Genomic DNA, 15,060 nt, shown 5'->3' with positions numbered 1-15,060 from the left:
AAGTTGAGATGAGTAACACATAGGCCTGTCAAGAACAAGTTTCTTCAAATCTATCAAAATATTCTTTATCACATAGTGGCAGACCCCGTAGCCAGAGAAGCAGCAGTAAGTATCATATAGCCTGACTTAATGAGTCTTTGGACATTGTTTCTCATGGGACTTTCATAAGCAAAGAAGAGAAATATAATGCTGCAAAAGGAAACAAGTTCTAATGAGCAGATGACACTAAACTTGGAAGGGCCGCATGCACGTTGAAAGACAAAACTACACATTAAAGCAATCTTAATAAATTTGAGAAACAGCCTGCAGAAGACCTGAATGCAATTCACCAAGGGGAATTCTAGACCTTAACAGGAAAAAGTAACAGCACAAATACAAGGCTGAGAACAACTAGAGAGGCAGCAGCACAGTGGAAAAGCAGCACTGAGGCCAGAGTGGATCATACTCTGACTAGTCATCTGTGTCACACCAGCAAAATCAGCAAAATCTCATTCTGGGATGCATAACCAGCAGGTTGCAAATCTAGACATTTACAGTGGGACAGGGAATTCTTTTCAAAAGAACAGGACAGTGCTAGGAAGGACAATGCAGAGCACTGTGCACTGGAGTGAGCTGCTGTCTGTCTTCTTTGTAAAGAGATTTCAGCATCCAGGACTGTTGACCTGACACTGTTGACTACCAGCACAGGCATAAGTACTTTCCGTCCTTCCTCTCTGCCCCCTGGAAGAAAACCATATATTTTCTACACCCCAGAAAAGTTTGCCTTGAAAGTTTTTACTCCTTGTAGGTAGCAGAAGAACTCCCTGCCTGCTGACCATTTTACAACCATCATAACAGGAAAGATACTTGAAAAACAAAATTGAGCTGTACATCCCACCAAGATATAGGAAACCAGCTAGGTGTATAACCTCTCACAAAACATGTACGATTTTATTTTAATTTCTAACATATATCTGATTTGTAACTTTAGAATTTTCCTCCTATTGTACTTAATTATTTGAGTAATAAAAAAAAATACATGTGCATCTTGATGTCTTTATTGCAAACAAAGAAGAGGCTGAATAGTCTTACAGCGTCTTTTTAAAGATAACATATAATGACAAGGAGATTGCTGAAAATCATGTGTTATTCATTCAGATTTACTACCACAGCAAAAAGCTTTAGATTAATTAATGCTGCAATATATTTGAAAAATGACTAAGCCAATTAATCTCATTCATCCATAAATGGAATAGTAGAGAGGAGAATTTTTTAAGAATTTCATTTAGGATTGCCAAGGTTCTATCGACAATGTTAATCAGTATAAAGGGATAAGTATATTAAAGTAGTAACATATTGCTGGTACAAGTTCAGACTTGAATAATACACAAATCAGTACAGAATAAAATATGTTAGTGCCATTCTACTGCTTATGACCAGGTGACTGCACATCATAAATTTACAACCCTTGCTCAACCTAGTTGGCTGCAGCATAAAGACCAGGAAAGATCACATTTAGTACCATACCGGTCAAAGGTACCATACTGGCCGAAAGGTACTGAAAGAAATTGCAGAGCTGGATGAAGGAAATGGGAGACTTTAAATTCTAGGACTATGAAAACAAAACATTACTTACGCACTGAGGCCCAATCAACAAATAAGTATATGAGGTCAAATACTTCATCAGCTCCTATGAACAGTTAGGCACTCAGACAACTCTGCAGGTTTGTGCCTCATCAATACCAAAGTACAGCAGAAACACAACTTTTACATTAAATCTGAAGTTAAAGGAGAATCTAAATGCTTTAAAAATATCAATACAGAATCACCATTTTTTGTTTTTACAATTGCAGAATTTAGAATTTTTAGGCTAATCAGTTTAGGATGACCTAGCCTATAACATAGTACAACGTTTCAAGTAAGGAGTAAAAAACATTGAACTTTATCCTTCTCAGTTATCTAGATACTCATGACCCTATGTGGCATCCTGCAATCTACTACACATACTTACACATACCACGCCATGAATAAAAATCAGAATGAATCTGATTCTCCTTCCTATTTCTTCACAATTCTCAGTTTCTTAGTAAGAGAAGAAAGATCTAGCTTTGAACATCCTTAAAGGAATGTTTCTCTTACTATTCATTTTGCAGCAATTAAAAAAGTCTTCCACTTTTTCTATATTTAAATCATTAAAATGCTGCCTTCGCTCTCTCCCATATGTTTTCCACACAAAATTTGATTTATGCACTGTTCACGGAAACACGGATTTTTTAAAAATTACAAAGAAATGCTATTATCAGGCATGTGAGCCTCTCCCACGCAGTTGTCTCGTATCACGAGACATAAGAAGAAGAAAGCCATCTATTTACTGCTGTGAGAAACAGTATCTTAATAAAAACAGATTTTCAAAGTTGGGTTTTCTTGCTTTTTTGTCTTTTTTTTAATGCAAATCCTTGCTGCATACATGTTTGGACACTCATTTTCAAAAGTGTTCAAGTCCTTATTTCCTTGGCATCATTGCCAAATATACTTGAAACAATTTCTTGACAGGAACTAAATCATTTTATATTCATAAAAGGTAGCAAATTCAACTTCGTCTTGCATACCATCTCTTTTGCCATTTTACCAAAATACAGCTATTATAAGCATTTTATGAGGCTACCAACAAAGCAGTGCATGGTTAAGGAATGCAAACGATCACACAGAATGTTCTGTTTCTTAGGAACTACAGTGAATTCAGTAAAAATATGTCCTATAGTTATTTCTGGTTCACCAGAGTAAACTCCAAAGTAACAGATACAATGTGTTACTTGCCCACACAGGCTCTGAAGCTATCTTTTCCTAGATTTCGGGTTCCACACTAAAATAATATAATCAAAATATAAGTAGATGTCTCCCTTTGCTTTGAGACAGCAACAAGTATTAAAACAATTTATTAGAATAGAAAATTTTTACTGTAACATTTGGAGAAGAGGAAACTATCTTGTAGGAGATCCCCAGCAACCAACCAGTTTTTCCTTAACTTATTTTACTTCCTGCCCAAGTTTCCATCTGCAGATCACTAGAAGACCTATCAAATATTCAGTATTCACCTTTGAGAAACAAGAAGCTTCACACTCATCCGAACCAGGAGCCAACGGAAGACAGCTGTTGATTTCCATAGGCTCTGGATAACCCACCTGACCCCTAGCAGCTTAATGATTATAGTTGAAATCTGCATCCAAAACACACTGTTATTAAGTAACTCAGTATCCAGCCACTGTAGTCACACAGACTAGCTGCCAGTGTTCAAACACCCGTCTCCTTCCAGTCCCAATTCTTTATCAGCACAACCCATTACCACAGGCAACACCAATATGTCATAACAGTGATTTAAGTGTCAGACCACAAACCCAACTGAGAGAAGGAGTGTGTCTTACTCCACCTCACATCTGCTCTGGGCACACGGTGGCAGAAGCAACCCAGTTGTACAGATCCAAACTTTAAGCAAAAATGAGATGTAGCTCTCTGAGCAGATCACACTGTCTAGAATTCTAAAGGCAGGCCATTGGACTAGAGCTAGCCCACATACTCCTTTTGGAAGGTACAAAGTTAAGCCAGTCAATAACCATTTTAAAAGCCTTGAACTAACAAATGAACAAAACCCATCAGCTGTATTTCCCACTTTGGCACTGGATATCAATTCAGCTCTTATCCAGCACTTTATGTTTTGTAAAGATTATATACCATTCCTAGATCGTTTTCAAAGAGACAGCAAAAATACAGAACATATAAACACTGACCTTGTTTCTTTTAACCCTTCTTTCTGAATGACTTCCAGTATTTGTTTTGCAGTCATTGGTGAGTTGGGGTACTTTTCCAATGCCTGAAAAGAAATAATAAATGTGTAAGTGATAAGACACAGCTGTCCTGTGAATCTGAAAGGTTATGCAATCATGCAGTTTTTATCTAGTCATTTGTGAAGGGCAGGGAACAGTAGTGTTGCGACTGGACTCTGTCTGTTGGAAGGCTACGTACAATCCAGGAAAATGCAGCAAGAATAAGATTTACTTGCTGCTTTTGTGCATCATCTGCTACATCTGCCTGGGAAAAATTCTTACCAGGTTCCAAATAAAAGACTTGAAACAGGCACCTAATTTTATGACACAGGAATGGAGTTCCTTTCAGGCAGGAGGGAAGAAAAAAGGAAGGGAAAAAAAAAAAAAAGAGAAAGCTAGCCTTCTTTTTTGATTTTTGTTACTTTAGAACTATTTGAGGTCATTTGAATATTCTACACTTAGGTTTTGTCACGACCTCAGGAACAAAACTGGCTAAAACCTTCTGTTTGTAGAGCAGGAACTACTGTGAGAATTGACACAGATAGGTTTCAATTTTAAAATTCGATTTGTTTCTAAAAACAATGAAAAATGAAGTAGTCAGAACAGTCACAGCACACAAGATGCTACATGACAGGGTGCAGTACTTTTTTTTTTCCAGTTCAGCTCAGTTTTCCACTCCTTTGCCTTTTCCAATTTAGCCCAAAGTAAGCCACTCCTCTTTCCTCGTACAACCATCTTGTACAGATTTTTCTGGTTTTCCACTTCCTTTTTGTCCCCATCAGTTTTAAGCTGCTAAACAAACAGCCACTCTTTTGCTCATGTAAAGTGCCAGACTGACAAGCCTGGAAAATAAAACCTTTCAATCAGCAGTAAAAGGTGCATGACAGGCCACGGCAATCAAGCTTCCCAGCTCATCTTGCTAACGTATCTCAGCCAGAACTTACGTTTCTAAATAAGAAATCAGTTTGGTCTCCAAATTCATCCAGTCCTGAGCGTTTCTCTAGTAGTTACCAAATGATGGCAATTGTGAAAGTACCTACTACTGTTTGGATATCTGCCCACTAGGAACTAGAGACACCACCACGTCGTATCATGCAAGTCATCAAACTGTGAAGGGTGCTAGCCAGGGCTGTAATTCAAGCAGCTCACCTAAAGCCAAAGCCTCACTACAACTTGAACAGCTCAGCCGTCTCCTGCCACTTTACAGTTCTGATTTGCTGCCTGTTCTTCCCTTTCGCAGCCAAAACACAGTTTACCGAATCCTTTGGTTCGTTATTACAGGTGAGCTTTCTACCCTTTATCTTTCAGTTCCACACAGGAAAATGCAGAAGTGAAGGCTGCGCTAGAAAGGTCTGGGAGCTGAACTGAGCTTATCTCATGTACGTAAATAGGCGAGATTCAGAAGGGACTCATCAGGAAAGGAAAACCAAAATGTGATTTGAAAGGAGAAAGAAGAGTGAGTAGGAAAGAGTACAGCAATGAGTAAGGATGGAAGAAACTGCACGGGTCTGGGAAAAGGGCCATTGCACAGCAAGGGAAGAGAAATTAAATGATGTATTAGTGACAGAACCACAAAGACGCACTGGAAAAATGACAATGTGTATAGAGACTGAGACTAGTATGAGAAAAGATTAACGGTGTGAAGAGACAAAAATGGAAACTTTAACCTTCGGAAAGAAGACAAAGGTAAAATGAGAATACACCAAAATAAAGGAGAAAGAAAAAAAGAGAGAGATTGGAACTAGGAACATTCCAGAGGGCAAACTGGAAAGGACAGAAGAGGAAACTACACTGTACTGGACACGGCTATGAAGGAAACTGTGTGCACTTGAAAGTGGGGTTACTCACTGTGGAGGATTCCCTGTTTCTCTTCCTGAGTACAGGCCCCTCAGCACACCTGGGCAGCTCCTCCCTGCAATTGAGAAAATTTGGGTAGCCCTGTCCCCTTCTCTATGACATCACATCCTACTCTATAAAGTCAGTAAAAATGCCAAATATTACCACGTGAGTTTGACAATAATGGGAAGGAAACAATAAAGCTACGCAAACATCGGAAGTCACCCTGTTCTGGACAATGGGAGAAGGGAGAGCAGTTTGTGCTGAGGAAGCTGCACTGAACTGGTTGTGGAAACAATGGCCAGACATAAGGATACGGGAGATCATCTTCACCAAACAACAATGAAACCAACAAGCAGGATGCATAACTCCACTACAGAAAGTTTAATCAAACCCACAAGGCAGATTTCAAATACCACAGTATGAAGTGAACACATTCAGGGTATAATGACCATCTGAAATGCAGAGTATGTTAGACAGGCTGAAAGTGCTGGAGCAAACAATTGCCCATTGTGTGTACTCGTTTTACACTGGACATGCAGCGTGGGCTGCAGTTCATATACCCTATGAATTTAATTCTGTTCATCTAACCCTTTAAACCCTTTGAAGCCTGTGTTAAAGAACTGTTCATACCCTAACTGAAAAGCATTAATTCTCCAATTCAAATGCTGCTTAAGTTAAAAATCCTGTTATTGTGTACCTGATTAAGTTTTCTTTATCAGAACAAAGATTAATTTAGCAGAGAACCTCAATAAAGATGTTTATTTCTGCCCCTCCCAACACGCTGTTGTTCCTTGTGTCCCCCTTCCTCAGTTTTAACCTAACCACTTATCACAGTAAGAAAATAAAAAGAATTACTTGTAAAAACATTTTAATGATAGTCTCAATTTCTTCCCCGTTATGGAAAAGAGCATCAGAATATTATTTAAGAGTCTGTGAGATAATGAATATACTGAACTGATAATTGCACTAGTGTCTCTTGCCTCTGTATCTTGCCGTTAACACTGCTAAAAGCCCACAATCTTGTTTGCATTTCTAAGACTTAAAAAAATAATACTAGAAATTAAAACTAATTCCTAACTGTGCCTTAAGGCAAACTGGATACTAAAATGCAGTAGCACAGTTAAGTCATAAACTTCTTGGTCATAAAAAGTAACACACATCAGAGGAGGAAGCCTTTATCTGTTTAAAATATCTTTCTCCTTCCTCCCACTCCATCCACCAACACTTGTATCGTATGTGGCCAGTGATTAATAAGGCTGAAATTAAAACATGCCAAAGTACTGTCATGAAGAGTATGATTGTTTCGATGTATTTTGTTAAGAAGGACAAGGGCAGAAGAATGGTTTGCACTGACTGCAACCTCTATCACAGAGGATCAAATATGCTCTATTTATTCCTGCCATTCAACCACAGCCTTAAAAAGAGCCAGCCACTAAGTAACTGGGACAAATACCTTGATACCCATCAGGACAATCTGGAAGAGAACAGAAGTAGTCATTGCACCGAACACATTCTTGGTGTTCATTCAAATGCTGGTTAATGGCTCAAAGAGAAGACCAAGAGATCCTACCAAGCACAGTGGAAATCAAACCTCCCAGCAAATGGTAGCAGCCTGACAAATTGTTGTTTGTATCACCTGCATGTATCAACCCACAATTTCTGAGATATTAAATAATGACACAGATGCCACAAGCACATACACTCCCAGTTTCATTGGACAAGTCATGTCTGTTATATGGGGCAAGAAGAAATCCAAATTTCTTTTCTCACCATGGCATCTATCATCATCTGTGCATCAACAACTGCTCAAAAAAATCAGTTGCCACACTGGGGAAAAAACACTTTCCAGTGAACCGTTGACAAGAAAGCTCTGCAGAGTCAAGACTGTCAGCTTTGCATAAGAGAAATCCTGAATGCTCTGCTCACCTAGAAAATCAGAAGAGAACCTCTATATAATTGATGGAATGATTAGTTTAATCTACATACACAGCTGCTTGTGACTACCTGAATGAGACCTGCTCAATTGTTTGCATTTCAGCCACTAGAGGGAACACAAGCAGAGGGATAGCATGGAGAAAGGCAACCGAGCAAGTTGGCCTTCTTGCCACCCATCAACATTCCTGCAGAAAGTGGGAAGCTTTGCCAGAGAAGCAGCCACTACTCCTGCAGTTATTACGCTGACAGAAAATGATTCTTCTAAACAAGAACCAAGAGTGGTGTGATAATGTGCTGTGGTCCAAAAGCAGCAGGCAGATCAGGCTGGTGGGCTGACAGAGCACAGTTAGAGGGAACCAGCCAGAGCCTCTTGCGTTTCTGGAAGGTACCTGTGGGAATCGGAAGGTCAGGCAGCTGACAAAAATCAGGATTTTATAATGTCTGCTTGGTCAAACTACAGGCAGAGCCACTACTCACAAACTGAAGGAATTCTCTTTAGAACATTATTTAAATAATTCAGGAGGAGAAAGAGGAACAGCACAGTTATTGCCAGTGCTCCCACTCAACAGCTAAAATACAAGTCAGGCTGAACTGCACAATAGACAATCTTTACTGCCCAAAGACAGCAGGATGAATAAAAGAACAGAAAAATAACTTTCCTTCTCCTAAGCAGAAAATATATTATATTTTCTAGCTACCCATTACCAAATCAATGAATTGAAAGATGGAATCTCAAACAGGGTACAAGAACGGCGTGCTGGAAAAAATCCAGCATTGTCTTTTCCAGCTGCTTGTGTGAGGTTAACAGAAGGACTGACTTCTATTGTGGGAAATGCCCCACTCGAATCTTTTGTATTCATTTTTGATTAACGGCTGTGGTCATCGGGGAATTATCAGCAACCCAGTAAAAGTTCAAAGCCCTTTGTGTGAAGAAAGATGAGTAAATGGTTTGGAGAGGAGGGCAGGGTAGGGTAGAGAGTGGGGGAAGAAAGGAAGTTGTAGAGACGTATGAAGAGGAGGAAACAGCAAGATCGAGAGGAGGGAGGGTACGTGATATAGGAAAAAGAGGGATGAAAATAAGAAGGGAAGATGCCCTATAACCTATTTTAACAGAAGTTCTCAAATAGATATTCATTGAGCTCTTGCTGATGGTAATTAACAGAAAGGTAAAGAGTCATTTCCTAGTACTAAAATATTAAAAGGAGCTGAAATTGGAGTAATAATTCTCCTGGTAGGACTTCCTTATTGTAACTGCAACTGCTCAAAGACAGAAGTTTTAAAATCTGAGTAGAAGACGACGCATTTCATAAGACATGTCTTTCACAGTATGCTCCATATTAAGAATTTGTCTCTGTAATCCATGCATCACTGCACATAAGAAAGAAAAGTAAAATCAAGCAACAAAAGGAACAAAGACATAACAGGAACAAGAAAGCAACACATAAAAACACCTAAACCTGCTGAAATACATAAATACGAGTTTTAACATTAGTTAAGTGTGGACTAGCAAGCATGCAGCTTTTTTAGGTGCAGGTCTACTGACCTGTAGAGCTCAAATGGTTTAAAGTACACTCAAAAAACATTTTTTCCCCTGGCCTCTTCCAGTCAAAAGCACTTTACAGTTCCTTTAGCATGAACTACAGGGAACAACTGGGAGAATGTTTCCTGCAAGAGAATTTCTACTATAGAATTTGTTTGCAAGTCAGTCTGAAACCACCTAGCTTTGCTAACCTGCCAGACATGTAAGGTATTATCAGTTATCAAATATTGAATGAAATAAAACAGAAAGAAGGTGAATGGGGTTTTTTTTGTTCATTCCCTTAGTTTGACTGGCTGGTTTGAGGCTTGTTCTGAAATTTCTGGACCCTCCTATTGTTCTTTTTTAAATGTATTTATAATGTCATATTTTAAACTGATAGAAAGGCAGCAACAGTGCTTTGGAAATTCCAGATAAACTGTACACTTGACATTTTGAATTCAAAAGAAATTTGATTACAGTTCAGTTAAAATTAAATACACAATTGTGTTATTCTTTTAAAAGGCACAAGCTCTAGCAGCAACGACATCTTGCCATTGCTAGTGGCCTCATACATCACACCAGAAAACGTTAAGTTTTCAACCCTAAACAATTGACTTATAATAACTTATTGATCTGGTCTGACATACTGGAACAAAAGGAAAGGTTCGTATTTCTCTCCTTATTAATGCAATCAGCCTGTCGGAGCAACCAGGAACTTTCATTTATAGGCTCTGTCAGCAGAGATCCATAAACACCTTGGTGACGGTAACAGGATGAACCCGGTGAGCACACAGAATCCTATCAGATTTCTGTAAGATCAGGATCAAAGATACACACCCCAGTAAGCAGGATGTCAAACTTGCTACCCTGGTATGGGTTCCATTATTAGCAGCAGGAGTACTAGTGATTACTCCAGTTCAAGCAATGGAGTATCCAGATTCTCAGGATGACTCCTCAATTCTGACAGTGCAGTCCAGCCTTCAGACTTCTGGTTAGCCATGCAAGCCATACCTCTCTTGCTTTCTATCACAATACCCCATTGCCTCTCACTCTGCCCAGCCTTTCTCTACTCTCAAAGTGATACTCTTATCTTTTGAGGTATTGCAACACGTCTAACTTCCTTATCTCCCACCTTTCCCCATCCCTACTGAAATACATTTCTTCCCCTGTCCTTACTACAGTACACTCCTGCATCCTCTACCTCCTGAAATATCAGCACATCCATACAGATGCAGTTCATGGACATGGGTTCCCCCAAACCCATGCTCAGGTTCACAAGTGCTGCCTAGGTAGTCAATACTGAATAGGTAGCTAGCAGCACGCCATAGCTCTTAGGTGCTGACAGGACAAATTGTATTGTGAACCTCCTGTGGCTTATAGACCACATTCTCTGCTTATTTAGAGCAGAAGTTTCAATTTCTGTATTAGTGCAACTGGCTGAAAAACATGGGTCAAAGCTGTTTACAACTACGAATCATTATTCCAGAGAAGGAGCCAGGAGCAAAACACAGCTCTGCCACCCAAACACATTACTGAAATCCACAGTCATTCAGGGATCACACAGGCCATGATCCTGAAATGCCTTTAATTCCAGCAGGGATAAAAATTCCCCTTTGGCACCTACCCCCGTAGAAAACAAAGAGAGGCCATGCTTAGGCGACTAGAACTAATGGAGCAGAATGGATATGAGTGTTCTGTGAGCTGCCTTTGTATTACAGATAACAGAGGAAAGAACTACCACCAGTGTGAATACATATGTCACTGCTAAGGGAACAAGAAAAAAAAATACTAAGAAACACCAAACCCCAACCATATATGCTGTTTTCTCTATTGAAAGCTGATACAGATTTTTTTTTTCTAAGACACTGGAAGGTTTGCTGTATAATTTATGTTTCAGCATAACAAAAAAAAAAAAAAAAAAAAAAGAGTAAAACTTCTCAGAAAAAAATCAACAGAGAGAATGGGTATGTGTTTGTGTATGTGTTTGTGTTAAAAGCCTTCATCACTTAATTTCCTCAGGCAAATGTAATGTGTAAGGGTTACTTATAATGTGAGAAATAAAATTCCTACTGGCTACTCTCTAAATGTGCCAGATTTAACAGGAGGTGACAGTTATGCCAGTTTTCTTGCCATTGCTTTACTATCAGAGCTTATCTTGTTAGACAGTGTCCTATAGATATAAACCTAAGATTTCCAGAGGGCAAAAGAAAAAGGCAAAAACAAAACAAACAAACAAACAAAAGGTGTGTGTGGGGAAAGGATAGCAGAACACAAATAAAATATTTTAAACTATACATGCTACCTCAATATTGTTACATATTAGTTTTGGCCATTGTAAGTATTTCATCCATGTAAAAATCATCAACTAAAAGGATCAGATAAGTTTCATGCTGCAGCTGACATTGACTCCATTGATGTACCATGAACATATTTAACCAACCAAAAAGCACATCTATCTATGTTACTAAAATATGGTTAACGACAGCAAACATAAAAATAAAACTGTAAAAATTATACTTCCCATTTTAGTTCTCTCAGATGGATGGTAGGAAACTACCTCATGAAATTTACAGCACATTTTGATGGCTGGATGAAAAGCCAGTATAAGTTACATTGATCCTCCTAACCTCACAAGGGAAGTCCATAAACTTCACAACTCAGTTGTTTATTCCTCACTCAGAGGGTGATACACAGCATCAACTCCCTTCAAATTAATAAGAAAGCTGAGATGCAGAAAATGACAGAATATTTCTTAGTAATTTTATCCCAGAAAGACCAGAATGTGTCTAGTGGATGGAAAACCTGGAAAGAAGTTCCCGAGGGGTGTACAGTAAGTGATAAAGCTCGAAAAATTAAAAGTCCTGTGCAATCTTAGGCACAACAAAAAGCCACTTCCAGTTCCTAGAGCCCACCTGTTCAAGCACTGGAGGCAAAATGGAAAACAGAAATCTCCACAAAATTAAAAATGATGAAATCTTTGAGTTTGGGTTTGGTTTGGTGGTTGGTTTTAGTTTTGGCTTGGTTTTGTTTGGTTTTGAAGGTTTTTGTTTTGCGGGTTTTTGTTTTGCTTGTTTTTGTTTTTGACAGGGGGAGTAGTGTTGTTTGCTTGTTTGTTGTTTTAAGTAGGAGAGTTATTCTTTCTTGTCAGAACAGATAACACAAAAGAGTCTTAAGAGTCTTTGGGTGTTATGCAGTTTCTTCCTTCCAAACCTTGCACAATTATTTCACATCAGTTTTCATTAGTCTGAATCATGACATCATTGTGTACAGAAGAAAGTTCACTGGCACAATCCAGATCTACTGCTTAAATTGCTCTGAGAGCAGATATGATAAGTCATGGTTTTGAACTAAAGAAATACAGCCTTCTCATAGAATGTGCAAAGAGAGAATTCTTTTGTTAGCTGTCAGTGGGATTTTGCTATCTCTGTTAAATATATAATGGTTAGTGTCATAACAAAGATCAGCCATCGTGTTACAGCATTTATCTTCATGAGTGAAAAGAGGACGGGCTACTGTGATTTATTCCGTCTCTCCTCATGAGACGATTAATGTCATAAGAGATTAGTTTTCAGTACTGACTTGTACACAGAATAAAATCAGGGCTGGAGTGGGATGCTAGGCAGTTTTAATTGCCACAAGTTTGGAAGCCCACATTACTTACAGATGGCACAGTTGACAATTACTCATCTAAGATTTTCAAAAATAGTAGAAAGTTTTGCGGTTCACTAACTCATATCCATTTTGTGTCATTTATTAGTTCAGTCATTCTTATTAGTTTTTCCACACAGGCCTTTCCTGTATCTCATCACCTAAGTCCACCCACACTTGCCATGTTAAATATACCATTTATTACAGAACTGAAGTCCATACCGGTGGTTTATAGTGGTATTTGGTGGCATCTGTTGAAAGGTTTGAAAAATACACTATTTAATAACTATTACTAATAAATATTTGTCACAATACAGGCAGATTAGAAAGAACATATAATGGCTCTGTATCTGTGTTTGTATTCATACATGAATACATAAACAAAACTTGGGATAGAAGGAGCAGCTTTCCTCAAGTTTTGAGAAAAGCTACACACTCGCTTCTTCCCAGGGACCTTGTAAAATAATCTGACCATGCTAAATTTAAGTTAATAATCTTTCAAAATCCTATCACTTTGGAGAAATGCACAGAATATTTTGTTTACATGGTCCCCACTCCTCCTTATGAAAGAAAATACTTCAGATAATACTGTGGTGAAAAAAAACATGGCAAGCAAAGTTCTGTTAAAATTATTTTTCCCCAAAAATGGAGTATGAATTTTACTTTCTTAAATTCTCCTTTTCTGGACACTGCTAAATCATGTCAAGCTAGACAAACTTTAATCCTCAATATAAAAGTTTTTTTCTGTTAAAAACAGCAATTCTTTACCATCGGTTTACATCAAATAGAACACATTATTAAAAAACTCTCACCACAAAGCATTATCTTTATCTAGGCTTCTCAAGTATTGACTTAAACATTTTTATCAGGCTGTTAATCACATCCACATATAATGTGATCAGAAACTGAGACGAACCAGGTAACAGGGCAACAGTATGGCAGGGAAGAAGTATCATGAAAGCTAAGGACATTTCTTATTGATGGTAAGTGGATAGGAGAGAAAAATCAATGGGTCCTCATCAGTACAACTGTCTACCAACTGGATGGTGATTTTCCCTGGAGATTTAAACCAATAGGTGCAATCACTTGGCACAGGTAAACAAATTCAATAGGACCTCCAGCCTATAAAGAAGAAAGATGAACTGTGACTTCCAAACTGGGGATCGTAAGGACACAAAATGCTGAACGTTAAACTAACAGTTTGTAATCAGATCTCAAACCAAAATGCAGAACCTATTTTCTCCCTTGCAGGAAAAACCCCCAAATGTTCAGGATAATCTGCAATTGCTGTGGAGGCTCCAAACTCCTGACCATGCTTGAAGGCATTATTCCGAGGTACAAGACTGCTCCAAGTCAAGCTGAACAAGCACTGACCAGGTTACAGTGAGAAATGACCATCAGCCATGCACATCATGCAACTACCATCACAGAACTCCAGAATCGCAATGAAGTAATTGGGCAACAGAAAGGAATCACAGAGGAATTTATAAGAGCATATGAATACAGAGACTTCTCATAAAGCTAGGCTTCCTGTTTGAGACAATCTTCTATTTTGAAGGGTCTTTAATATCACAGCGTATTTCTTGTCCTAAGACCCCTCACTATACACTGAACAGATTTCATACACTGAACAGATTCAACGGTTACTCATCAGGACAGTAACTGTAACCCAAGAAAAGCAAACCAGGATAGAGCAAAACACGGCAGTCATGGTTTTTATTCTTTTTCTGTGAGTACCAACATAAATACACATGAGGATCAGAGTTTTCCCAAAGTCACGTCTTCTCAGCAAGTGTAGCAGCAAAAATTGTCAGCTCCTAGGAAATGCTACTGGCGAATAAATTCAATGTACATGGAGTTTAGAAACATCATTTTACATGTAATGTTTTAGGAGTTGATAGTAATACATGTTTTAGCTACATCTTCCATTTCCCTCCAAAAATAGCTAGTAATAAGTGAACACAAAAATGAAAACTGTTTTATGGAAAAATTATACTGCATCGACTTGGGCTTCCAATGTAACTACCGAACTCATACTGTACCTCTGAAACAAGGATAACTAGTAATGAAATTAGCCTTATAGTCTAAATCCAGAAATGCAATCTTCCTTTAACCATGCCAGACAATCTCATTCAAAGACATAAAATTATACTTAGGAAATTTACATGCTATATCCTCTGAGGTTAAAACAAAAATAAACCAAGGTGTCCAAAATCATAACCAGGAAACTACCATAGTCTTATATTCAATCATCACATCAGACAGACTTTTGGACATGGGAATGTTGGGAGATATATAGTTTTTGCTGCTCTAGAAATA

The 15,060-nt window shown here is 38.4% G+C and overlaps 1 protein-coding gene across 1 annotated transcript in view; it reads right to left on the bottom strand.

The window, feature by feature from the left end:
• Positions 1 to 15,060, bottom strand: part of ASXL3 (ASXL transcriptional regulator 3) — a 128,269-nt gene that overhangs the window by 100,149 nt on the left and 13,060 nt on the right. Inside the window, exons 2-3 of the mRNA XM_065628279.1 lie at positions 3,765 to 3,847; positions 3,015 to 3,017 (exon numbers count right to left, since the gene is read on the bottom strand). Coding sequence (XP_065484351.1) covers positions 3,015 to 3,017; positions 3,765 to 3,847 — 86 coding nt within the window. The remainder of the gene's footprint in view (positions 1 to 3,014; positions 3,018 to 3,764; positions 3,848 to 15,060) is intronic.

Source organism: Caloenas nicobarica, chromosome 2, assembly GCF_036013445.1.
Source record: "Caloenas nicobarica isolate bCalNic1 chromosome 2, bCalNic1.hap1, whole genome shotgun sequence".
NCBI lineage: Eukaryota > Metazoa > Chordata > Aves > Columbiformes > Columbidae > Caloenas > Caloenas nicobarica.
The sequence above is the reverse complement of the archived record's forward strand: the minus strand, read 5'-3'. Positions and strand labels throughout refer to the sequence as shown.